This window comes from Gymnoscopelus microlampas, assembly GCF_963454915.1.
Source record: "Gymnoscopelus microlampas genome assembly, chromosome: 23".
Classification (NCBI taxonomy): Eukaryota; Metazoa; Chordata; class Actinopteri; order Myctophiformes; family Myctophidae; genus Gymnoscopelus; species Gymnoscopelus microlampas.
In genome coordinates, this window is record NC_139960.1 from 12,551,842 (window position 1) to 12,563,977 (window position 12,136).

General features: G+C 41.3%; 1 protein-coding gene across 10 annotated transcripts in view; it reads right to left on the minus strand.

Annotated features, from left to right (window-relative positions):
• Positions 1-3,114: 3,114 nt before the first annotated feature.
• flncb (filamin C, gamma b (actin binding protein 280)) overlaps positions 3,115-12,136 on the minus strand; it is a gene marked incomplete at its 3' end in the record, with an annotated part of 95,543 nt that continues 86,521 nt past the window's right edge. For 9 of the 10 annotated variants that reach the window (XM_084050202.1, XM_084050200.1, XM_084050201.1 and 6 more), the window contains 6 exons: positions 11,179-11,294; positions 7,643-7,775; positions 6,848-7,024; positions 5,678-5,896; positions 4,817-5,023; positions 3,115-4,254 (listed from right to left, as the gene is read on the minus strand). In XM_084050202.1, coding sequence (XP_083906328.1) covers positions 4,067-4,254; positions 4,817-5,023; positions 5,678-5,896; positions 6,848-7,024; positions 7,643-7,775; positions 11,179-11,294 — 1,040 coding nt within the window. The remainder of the gene's footprint in view (positions 4,255-4,816; positions 5,024-5,677; positions 5,897-6,847; positions 7,025-7,642; positions 7,776-11,178; positions 11,295-12,136) is intronic. The other variant, XM_084050195.1, reaches the window with a different exon arrangement.

A 12,136-nucleotide genomic window follows, 5' to 3' on the forward strand; every position in this document is an offset into this window, starting at 1 on the left:
AGACTTTATTTAGAGTGCGTGTGTTTGTAGGGGGTACCCAAGGGCATAGGTTTGGTTTCAACATTTGTGTGAAATAGTTTTCCCTTGCTTAAAGCTGCACTATGTGACTTACTTGTTCTACCCCGGATTTGAACCCTGTAGTCTCCTGCGCAAGTGCTGACATTTTTTACCACTGATCTAATAGAGCCTGCCTGCTTGCTCAGCAGAGAAAATACATTTTGACCTTAAGGTCTCTGTATTGCACTGTATTGCAGTAACAGCCAAGACCTCAATTATCCGTCATCATTTTCATTTTCTAATGTTAGATGAAACCATACTACTTGCAGTCTTCTCCTCATGAGATGAGATAATGCTACTAGGATCAAGGTGTAGCGGTTTACCCTTTAAATTCACCTTTGTTCGGGGTGCCAGCCGGCTTTTCAACCGACACACTTTCAGAGTGAATACTTTCAAGATAACCCACCACACGGATACATATTTACCAGCCATGCAACCTGCATGTAGCCTATAACATAAACCCATAATTTCCACACCAAACCGTTTCAGTCACAGGGGAATAGTTTCAAATCAACACATATATTTCTAAACAGTTCACATAAAAAAAGTAAGACGCAGTCCTTGTTTAAATCAAAAAGTACCTTTTAGGATTTTATTCATTACTCAGTTCCTAGTTCAGTTCTTCAGTTCCACTTCCAAAAACACCCACAGTTAATAAAAAAAAACAAAATAAATCCTGTTTAGGAAACAGTTCCACGCCCAAAATAAACAAAAATAACCCCCTTCAAAACTCCTCCAACCTCCGCGCTCCGCCTGTTAATAGGCTCCAAAGAAAACTTTAACTCCAGCAACCAGGCTCCCCTTTACCTTTGGTACCATGGCGTGGAATCCCGGATTAATGTCCGGTCCTGATCCGCCGTTGCTGTCGCCTCGCCGATGTCCATTTGTTGAATTGTTTGTTTCGTTTTGCGCGGATCCAACGGTCCTCCCGACGCGGACTATAACGCGCGCGGCGCACGGACGCTAAAGCCACTTAAAACATATGGCTATAATAAACACAAACCGAACGGTCGCAGCCTCTTCGGTTGTGAAACATTACACAAACACACAGACAGTGACGGAGCCAGCGAGGTGAGTTCCTGGAGTGCACTTTAAAGGGAGCGGGGTGGAGAGCGTGCGGAGACAGAAGGAAGGTGATAGGCTGACCGGTTTTGTGAATGGACGTGACGTGAAATAAAACTCAGGGGGCGGACCGCCACTAGTTTATTTTGTGTGACAGCCTGTGACAGTAAGTCCAGTTTAGTTTATGCAGTTAAATCAGGCAATCACAATGGAAGAGGTGGACCTGGAGTCCAGACATTGCAGATTAGATAAGTCGATAGGAGAGTTTGCTGGTTCTTTCTTGCTGCTGTTATTGTCTCCGCCAGGCCGAAAGGTGAGAGAGTATGTTTTGCCCCCTGTCCGTCCGTCCGTGTGTGTCCGTGTGTCCATGTGTGTGTCATTCTGTCTGTGAACAGCTAATCTCCAGCACTGTTGGCTTGATCGCAGTGAAACTGTGCACACACACTCCCTGGATGCCAGAGCAGAACCTCTGCCCCAATTTTTCACATGGGCCTTTTATAGCGCCACCAGGAGGCCGCTTTGTGCAAAACAATTTTTTTGACAGTACTCCGTGAAAAATGCAGGGAAAAGGTTTTTCCTTGGCCTCTAGTGCACATACAGTTTTACACAGATCAAAGCAGATATAGGTAAAAACACGTATGAACCTTAACCTATTATAGCGCCACCGTGAGAAATTTGAGAGATTTCAAGTGGCATTTCTTCCTCGGCCTAGTGGGAATGTGCATGCAAAATTTCATGATTTGAGGCATTTCGTTCAAAACGGAGCACTCCTGCAAACTTTCGAAGCCAATATTATCCTTTTTTTTTTTGGTTTAGTGACTCTAGAGATACTGTGTACTAGTTTGCGGAATTTTTGGACAAAATCTGTAACATCTGCCTTTTATAGCGCCACTAGGAGGCTGCCCTATGTAAAACGTTCTTTTTTTATATTAAGCCTTCAGATTTTAAAATCCAAATCCAAATCATTATTGTATCTACTTTGTGAATGTTCTTTGTACATTCATCTAATTATGTCACAGGGGGGCACTATTTAAACATTTATTCAATGGCAGGCACTTGTGTTGACATTTCTTTATGTAAATGATAATTGTATTATATTATATATATATTGTATAATTAATGTATTCAAATTTCAATCCTTATGACTCTTACATTTATTTAGTTGAATTTTGTTACTCAATCAATCTTCTTTCTGACATAAACATTAAATACTTGGGGCCATTCATCCATGTTATGTTAAAGTAGACCTACATAATGTACCTTTGGTCTTGTAGCCAACATGCCCCCTCTGCCGGTCATGGAGGGAGTTCGCTTTCTCTCAAATTGTTTCAAAAAGAAAGTACGCCACTGACAATTAGTAAGAGGACAACACCGATGTCACGTTGTCTCTCTTGATTATTAGACGTTAATAAAAGAAAGTTACCTGATGGTTGTTGGTTTTTCATACCTCAGCGTCATCATCAATTATTTAAGCTGTTCCCTCTCAAAACCTTTTTTTTTAATGACATGACACGTGTATTATTTGAAACAAAAACCTGTTGCAAATTTCGCATACAGTATAATGGCACTGGGTCAGACACATACAAACACCCTTTCAAATATACTGGATTTATCTCTATACCTGTTTTTAAAATGCCAGGCATCTATCCAACATGTTATACTGTTATAAGGGTTATATGGGGTGCCTGCACAGGCATGGAGTTGCATCGCCCACAAGTAGGCTGGTTAAGGTAATGTCTATTTCAAGCATCTACTTTGACTGAAAATGTTTTATCTTGTGGTTCCACTGAATATTTTGATGGCCACATCACTCAATGTCCATTTTTCAAAGAGTCCTGGCATCAGAATGTCTTCTAAGTCATCTCGTGCAAAGGTGAAATACTTGGAATTGGCACCAGAGAGTGACATAGTTGTACAGATGTCATTTTCATGCAGACATAAGGCATCCATGTATAAGACGACGCCAGATTTACGATAGTGGTTTTTAATGGCAAGTTAGCAGATAAAACCTTTATTATGCCTGCACAATCTTACCAATGAGAAGGTTAATATATCAAACAATTGACAATTTCTTGGTTTCGTCCATTTTCATACATATAAAATCACTATAAAAGTCACTCTGTAGTTCTGTGGTTTTTCTCAACATTCACACATTAAAACTGACTGATTGCTACACCGCACGTTCTCTCCCTTTAGTAAAAAATCTCAGCCAATCACATCTCCAGGGGGAAGAGATGGCACTGTATTGGAAGGAGCTGTGAGATCGACTGAACTCCTTTCCTTTAACAAGAACAATAAGACGATTTTCTGTCAAAGAAAACAAAGAAAAGGTCTGAATAAATAAAAATAAAAATGATCAAAAGCAGTAGAGTTTTTTTTGTCACAGCACAGCTTGAGCTGCTCAGTGGCCAGCACGGGGGCCTCCTGCAGCATTGTGGGATTGATTTGGAGAGACAGGCCACAGTAAAAAAAAGTGAGCCAGAGAAGTCTTTGAAGTGTCAAACTAGTCCTCTTCCTACAGTCTCAGCTTCGGAACAGTAAACATACGGGGGACATTAGGAACAGGAAAAAAAGACAATCTGAGGGGAACCGACAAAGACGTCTGGGGCTCAGAGTTAGACATTCATTACATTTCATAATTATATCCGTGTGATACATTCTTATAACTTATGGTGCGGCCTAGTGCTCCTGATTGCCGTTTGACAGACGACTGCTGTGGGCTGCGAGTGTGTTTTGTCACAAACAGTGAAGGAGCAGGACGTGACTGAGAGACGTCTGGGCGTGAGTTAAGACATCTCTGTCCTCCACTGACACAGACGGAACAGTCTTTGCATCTTTAGTGCATCGGGGGGAAGGTTAACGTTTGTCCGGACAGGTCCTTTTCTAGGATACAGCAGAGGCGTTTGGACAACGGGGGGGGGAGGGGGGGGCAGTAGTGAGCAGATTTTTAAGGGACGGTGACAGTGAAGGGACTGCCGGGAACGTTCTCGTCTCCCCATTTGACGATGAGGATGTAGTTGCCCTGCTCTTTGACGGTGTACGTGACGTTGTACATCCTGTTGCCCATGTGTTTGACGTACACCTCTTCACAGGGAGTCTTCGGCCCGTGGACGCCCACCATTAACATGTTGGTGCCTGCGGGAGGGAGGACAGCATATGGTCAATCGTCGGTGCTTTGCGTGTGCATGTGTGTCCGAGTAGATCTGAATGTCTGTGCTGTGTTTGAGAGGTGTGTTGTCTAGGCCTGTCACAATGATTCCGTAATCGTCTAAGCGCAATTATTTGAGATAGTTGCAATTAATATTTTAATAATCGTCATAAATGTGTTGTAAGCTTGTAGATCTGCTATTTCTTGTAGATCTTGTATATCTGCTTTTTTACGTGTATTTTTACACAATTATTAAATATATCAATAACTTCTTTGTATACTTAAGTTATGTGTCATATCTGCCCTGTGCAATTTTTGTATAAAGCCTAAAAGGCAAACAGAAATTATATTTGTATTCACATGTTCTAATGTTCAACGCCAAAAACACAATTAAATCGCTAATCGCAATTATTTGCGTGGCAATTAATCGTCAACTTAAGTGTGTAGTCGTGACAGACCTAAGCGTCAGTGCTTTGCATGAGAATGTGTGCCTAAGTAGATCTGTATGTCTGTGCTGTGTCTGAGAGGTGTGTTGTCCTTGTCCCTCACCTGCGTTGCTGCAGTCCACCGTGAACGTGTTCTTCTGGCCGACAAAGGCTTTCGATAGGCCGGCGCCCCTGGAGATGACTTTACTGGCGTCAGAGGAGAACTTGGGCAAGGAGCCAAAGGCCCCGCTCATTGCGGACGATTTTGTGACCGTCTCCACCAGGACGGATGACGTCTCGTGCAAACTGTGGCCACCGGAGAGACGAGCCCCTGGAGAGAAAACCAAACAAGTTGAGAGTGAAGAAAAGGGTTCAGGGGAAAAGATAGCTGAGTGTAAAGTTTGCAAAGAAGTAACTCTGCAAGATGAAGTTCAGAGTGAAATTCCATATTAAAGAGCCAATGGACTAGTACTGCAGTGGTCTGTCAAAGAACCAGACAGAGAAAGACAGAGAGTAAAAGAGAATCATTCTGAGATCCTCAGATTCACTGTGTTCCCTGTACTGTGCTGCATTTTTACCGTCTCAGGCAAAATGTTCACTGGCTGGAAACATTCTCAAAGTAATGATGGTTGCAGTCTAGGTTATGGTGATGTGACGTTGGTCACGCTTTGGCCTCTGCATTCGGGCAATATGAGAAATCGTGTAGTGCCACAAGTGTCACTGGTGTTGCAGACACTTGTCATGAAGGTTTGTATATGTATAGGTTAGATTACAAGGTTTGTTTAGATTACTTTCTCTATTCTTTTCATCTCTTGTTTCCTTTTTGCTATATTTTAATCTGATATTTAATGTTTTTCTTTGTGATTTCGAAAGTGCAAAAAAAAAGTTCTGTATTTATTAACATCATTTCGAAAATAAACATGACTAATTAAAACAAAAAATGAAAAAATAAATTAAGGTCTAGTTTGAGGTCTAGGTTACACACCTGAGACTTTGGCCTTGAAGGGGCTGCCCACGATGTGCTGCGGTCCTCCGTACTTGATGGAGATGAGGTAGCTCCCTGGAGCCATGGGTGTGTAGGTGACTTTGTAGCCCTCAGAACACTCCTGGCAGTCCATCTTGACCTTCGATGGTCCATCGATGGTGACAGACAGAGCTCCCGAGCCAGCGTTACAGGTGTTCACGGTGAAATCGGCCGCGACACCTGGTTAAAAGCAGAAATGATAGAAAGAGGAAAGGAGCTGTCATTATGCTGCGAAAACTGCAGGTGTGTGCGTAGGTTTTGCTGTCAGGGCTCCTCGAACCCTGGAACGACCTGCCTGAAGAAGAACCATGCAGGCCTGACAAATCACTCTTCCATTGCCAGATTAAATACATGAATGAATCACCCACTGCCAGTGTAACGCCTGGAAATTCGAACCCGGGTCTCCCGCGTGGAAAGCCAACATCTTAATCATTAAGCCAAAGGGAATTCCCTATAGCTCGGGGGGAGATATTAGACTTTCAGGCCATCAGGCTGAGGTTGTTGAGCCACTCTACTATACCAGCGATTTTTGGTTTTCCTTACATTTCCAGCTAGTCACAGACTATTTATATCCTGTGTGATCGATCCCCCGACGGTTTCTAAACACGGGGTTTCACTGTGCTTCTGCGAGAAAAAAAGTAATCGCGAACGGAAAGCTCCGGTTATATTTTCTTTTCTCTGGACGACAAACAGTTATCCCCTTTGTGTTTACCAACGGTCTGACCTGATCATAATATACTGTATATAAATACAAGCATTTTCGCCGGAGATGGTGGCTGCAGCCTGGTTGTTCACACAGATCGGCTCTGAAAACTTAACCCTTTGGCAGCTGGTTAATCTATCGTGTTTGTTGTGGATTATAATGGATATTAAACTTCTGTGACCGGTTGAAAAGGTTATAAAACACGAAAATCGCTGGCACTGGGTGAGTATATTATGAAAATACTCTGGCAGTCAAAGAGTTAATATATAAATAGGCAGTGAATGAGTTAATATATAAATAGAGTTAAAATTCAACAGCAACAAATAAACATATAATCTTGACAGCTCTACTGTTGTGCTCCTTGTACCCAGCATAATATCCCTGCATAACATGTGGACTCCCAGAATGCACTATGACTGAGTGCTTACCCGTGGATCCTCCTTCCAGGCCTGGTCCAAACGCAGACACCATACCAGGGTCTCCCACCTGTCCCGGCTCTCCCACGCGGATCTTGAAGGGGCTGCCCGGGATGTGACTGCCGTTGAAGCGAACATCGATCGAGTGGACGCCGTTCTCCCTCGGGATGAACCTGATGGCATGCTTGTCTGTTTGGAATAATCAAGATTAATCGTAATCATGACATGATTCATGTTTTCTATTATTTCTGACTTCAGTACTAATTCATCTGTTAACCCATTAAGACCTGAGGCGATTCTTAAAAATGTTTTCTAAATCCTAACAGTTTTTTGAAATAAATCTAAAAAAATAGCAGATCTACAAGCTCATAGCACTCGATGCCGCGCTATGAGCTTGTAGATCTGGGACTAGTGGAGAAGAGATCCAGTTGAACTAAAAGACAAGTCATTTTATGTTTGTTTGCGCTCGGGTGTAGCTTTCTGAAAATAGCCGATCTACAAGCTCACAACGCGTCGCAGCGTGACGCGTTGTGAGCTTGTAGATCGGCTATTTTCAGCATGCAACCAAGTGTAAAATCAGCCATTACGACGCCATCAAGGCGCCGCCAAAATACATTTTAGTCGACTAAATCAACTGTAGATTTAGTCGACTATAATCTTATGATATTTAGTCGACTAAAACCAGACTAAAACTAAAACCTTAATTCAGATGACTAAAATATGACTAAAACTAAATGGAATTTTATTCAAAAGACTACGACTAAAACTGAATGAAAATTTGCTGTCAAAATCAACCCTGTGCCTTACCGCTGTCCAGCTCGGTGATGTAGCATTCCTCGATGGCCCCGGACGGGGTGTGAACCTTGGCATCGATCAGGCCTCGGGCTCCATTCAGCTGCACCGCGAAAGAAGCCTCCTGACCGACCTTCAGACCCATCTCCTGAGGAAAAGAAGAGCATTGTGAGAAGGGTGACGTCAGTGGTGGGTGGGAAAAAAAGTACTCAATTGCTTTGAAAGTATCAACACTGCAATGTAGAAATAGTCTGTTACAAGTAAACGTCCGGAATTAAAACTGTACTTGTAGTAAAAGTGCAAAAGTATTGGTAACAAAATATACTTAAAGTACAAAGGAAACAGTACACATTATGCAGAATGTTCCGTTTCACCAGGTATCATAGGTATAAATAAAATGTATTGAATTGAATTGAGCTTAAATAGTGCTGAAGCGGTTAATGTATGTAAAGGTACAATATTTGCCTCTGAGATGTAGTGGAGTAGAAGTAAAAGTATTGAAGTAAAGATACCTAGAAAGTGTACTTGAAGACCCTGTAAACAGGGTCACCTGAGCGTGTCAACAGGTGAGGTGTTTAGCGCCTCCCAGAAAAACTGCCCTCGGCAGGAAATGCCCAAACAAGGCATTTCCTGTTTACATTGTACCCATTAAGACCTGGAACTGTGTCATTTTTAGATTTGAGCTAAAAAACATTATTTTACACTTTGGCTATTCAAAAATAGCAGATATACAAGCTCATAGCGCGGCACCGAGTGCCGCGCTATGAGCTTGTAGATCTGCTATTTTTGAAAAATCGTGAAAATGCGTGTAAATCTTTGAATATATATATTTTTAAAGCGAACATTTTTAACTCAAATCTTTGCTTCTGGGGGTCAAAATATTTTGATGGGGGTCTGCGGCACAATACATATAATTTTGGGGGTCCTTGACATGAAAAAGATTGAGCACCACTGATATAGAAACATAAGTTTTTCAGAATACTGTTGAGATTTAGGAGACATGTAGAATCGGCTTCAGGTCTCAATGGGTTAAGTACAGTACTGTACTTGAGTACATGTACTTGGTTACTTTCCACCACTGGTGACGGTAAAGTATTCCATTCTGATTTCACTTTTGGGCTGTTGCACTTATTTGACCAGGAGATATGGAGTGCTTATATCTTCTCTTTTAGTTTGTTTAGACGTGTTTACTTTCTGTTGCTGAACTCCTATCTACATTCTGTTGTTCTATGCAGTAATGAACCACCCGATTTTCCCCTCGGGATCCATTCCATTTATTATGTGATGTTTTGTTATTGTTTTATCTTGCCTTATCATCCGCCAGAAGGTCTCAGTACCTGCTTTAAGTGGGCTGGTTGTACACCCAAAAAATTACTTATCTTCTATCAATTACACACCCCATGAAGCCTTGAATTCATGGAGATTTATTTTCGTCATAATTATTGGCTTAGGAATGTGACAAAAACAAAAAACATTCAAGGCACAAACATTCAAGGCTTCATGGGGTGCGTAATTGATAAAAAAAACATAAGTCATTTTTTGGGTGAACTACTCCTTTAAGATAAAAGGAAACACGGTGTAAGAGGTAGTATTACGTAGTACAGGGATTAAATTAGTCTGGCTCTCCCAGACTCTCAACCCAAAAGCTCCAAAGGTCAGATAAGACTGAGCTATAAGTAGTTCTGATGAAGGATGAGCTAGCGGAGTTATGCTAAGCCCAGAATACACGCCTACGCAAAAAAATACTCTCCGCATATAGGTTTCATCAAGTCACTGGCCAAGACTAATATATCTATTTGCGGCTAAACAAAATGACGACATTAACCCATTAAGACCTGAAGCCGATTCTACAAATTTCTTCTAAATCCCAACAGTTTTCTGAAAAACTTATGTTTCTATATCAGTGGTGCTCAAACTTTTTCATGTCAAGGACCCCCAAAATTATATGTATTTGGCCGCCGACCCCCATCTTAAAAATATTTTGTTCCAGGGACCCCCAGAAGCAAAGATTTGAGTTACAAATGTTCGCTTTAAAGCTTGAAGCTTGAAGATCTGCGCTATGAGCTTGAAGATCTGCTATTTTTGAATAGCCAAAGTGTAAAATAATGCTTTTTTAGCTCAAATCGTAAAATGACACAGATGCGTTCAGGTCTAAATGGGTTAATATGGAGTCTCTAGTCGATGTGAGAGAGCAGGCCTATTCATACAGCTGTGACCTCAGCTACTCAACCGGTTCTATAAACGCAGTCCTCGCTGCTATTTTAGTGAGTTCAGAGCTTAGGTTTAGTGTTATAGGCTTGGAACTGCATGGGTTACAGTTACGGTCAAGGATAGAGTCGGGATAGGCCTAAAGAGGAGCTAGTACCAGTTTCCCTGTAGACAGACTGGGGCGGCAGTGGCTCAGGGGTAGAGTGGCCGGGTAGAGTGAACTGGAAAACCGCAAGGTTCCCAGTTCGATCCCGGGCTGGGGCGCTCCCCTCGAGTTATTGCCGAAGTGTCCTTGAGCAAGACGCTGAACCCCTAATTGCTCCCGATGAGCAGGTTGGTGCCTTGCATGGTTTCCTCCGCCATCGGTGTATGAATGTGTGTGTGAACGGGTTAATGGCACAATCAATGTAAAGCGCTTCGGATAGAAGCGCTATATAAATGCACCATTTACCATTTACAGACGACCCCCCCTCCCTCCCCCTTTTTTGTACACACTTTTTATTTTTATTTTGATCATGTTTTGTTTTGTATATATTTCATTATTTTCCCATGACATTTTTTGTACATAATGGTATATATTTTTTTTTTCTTCTGTATTCTTATGTTGATTTTTGAACTGTTTGGTTGCTACTATATATGTCTATGAAATTAATTCAAGGACCCCAATGGAAACAAGCCCGCAAGGACTTTTTTGGCCGGACCTTTTAGACAAAAGCATTATAAATGTAACTGTGTTGTTTTACATTCTTTTTGCCTAATAAAAATTTCAATCAATCAATAGAGGGTTACTTAACCCGTTAAGACCGGGGGGGAACACATCCGTGTCATTTTAAGATTCCTTTGGGCTATTCAAAAATAGCAGATCTACAAGCTCATAGCGCGACACCGAGTGCCGCGCTATGAGCTTGTAGATCTGCTATTTTTTTGAAACATCGTGGAAACTTTTTGCAAATCTTATTTGAATATGTGTTTTAAGATGAATATTTTTAACTCTCGATCTGTGCTTCTGGGGGGTCCTAGAACTACATATTTTGAGATGGGCGTCCGCGGCCAAATACATATAATTTTGGGTGGTCTTTGACATGGAAAAGTTTGAGAACCACTCATATAGCGACATACTGTACGTCTGTCAGGATTTAGAAGACATTCGTAGAATCCCCCCAGAAGCAAAGATTTGAGTTACAAATGTTTGCTTTAAAAAATATATATATATATTCAAAGATTTGCACACATTTTCACGATTTTTCAAACATAGCAGATCTACAAGCTCTTTAGGTTTAGGTTATGGGTTTAGGGAATAAGTGGAAGATCCCCACAAGTTAAGACCATGTGCTCTCTCTCACCTGCAGGCTGGTCACCGTGAGTCGGCGAGCGTCATCCGACAGGGTGGCGATGGGCACAATGAAGGGAGAATCCGGGATGTGCTCGTCGTTGAACTTGATGGAAACTTCATAGTCACCTGCAGGATGAGAACGCATTAGCCAGGCACTAAAGCCACACTTGCTGTTTCCACTAAACATGGGAAATACTATCTGATACTTCTTAGAGCATAAGGGCTGATGTGACTCTAACTTCTGTTGAAATTATTTTGTTACCAAATACCGAGTTAAAGGGATATTTCACTTAAAAAAACAATTGGGTCATTTTATCGTCTACTCAGGCTTTTGTGAACACCACAGACAGCTTTTAAGTTCCTTGATTCAGTATTTAGATATTTGATATTAATTGTATCAGACACACCCCCTTCCTATACAAACCCATTGTAACTTCAAACTCCATTTTAACCATGATAGATTCATCAAGAACACCCGTCCTTGGTTCTGGTGACCCATACCGCCCTCCTAATACGTGAGGGGCCGTGTTTTTTCAATTACTTTCAATTGCTTTTTTCATTTATTTAAAAAAAAAAGGTTTGGAAAATGAAAACTTTTAATACAAAAAAAAAGAAAAGAAAAAAGTAATCGAAAAAACACGGCCCGCACACGTATTAGGAGGGCAGTATGGGTCGCCAGAACCAAGGACGGGTGTTCTTGATGAATCTATCATGGTTAAAATGGAGTTTGAAGTTACAATCGGTTTGTATAGGAAGGGGGCGTGTCTGACAAAATTAATATCAAATCTAAATACTGAATCTTAAAAACTGTCTTGGGTGTTCACAAAAATCTGAGTAGATGATACAATTACCCAACATATTTTTGAAAGTGAAATATTTCAAACTGTTTTTTAAAAGTGGATTAATGTACAATCCAATATGTTACTGATCTAAAGATATACATAATAATAAACAATATAAAGAGCCAA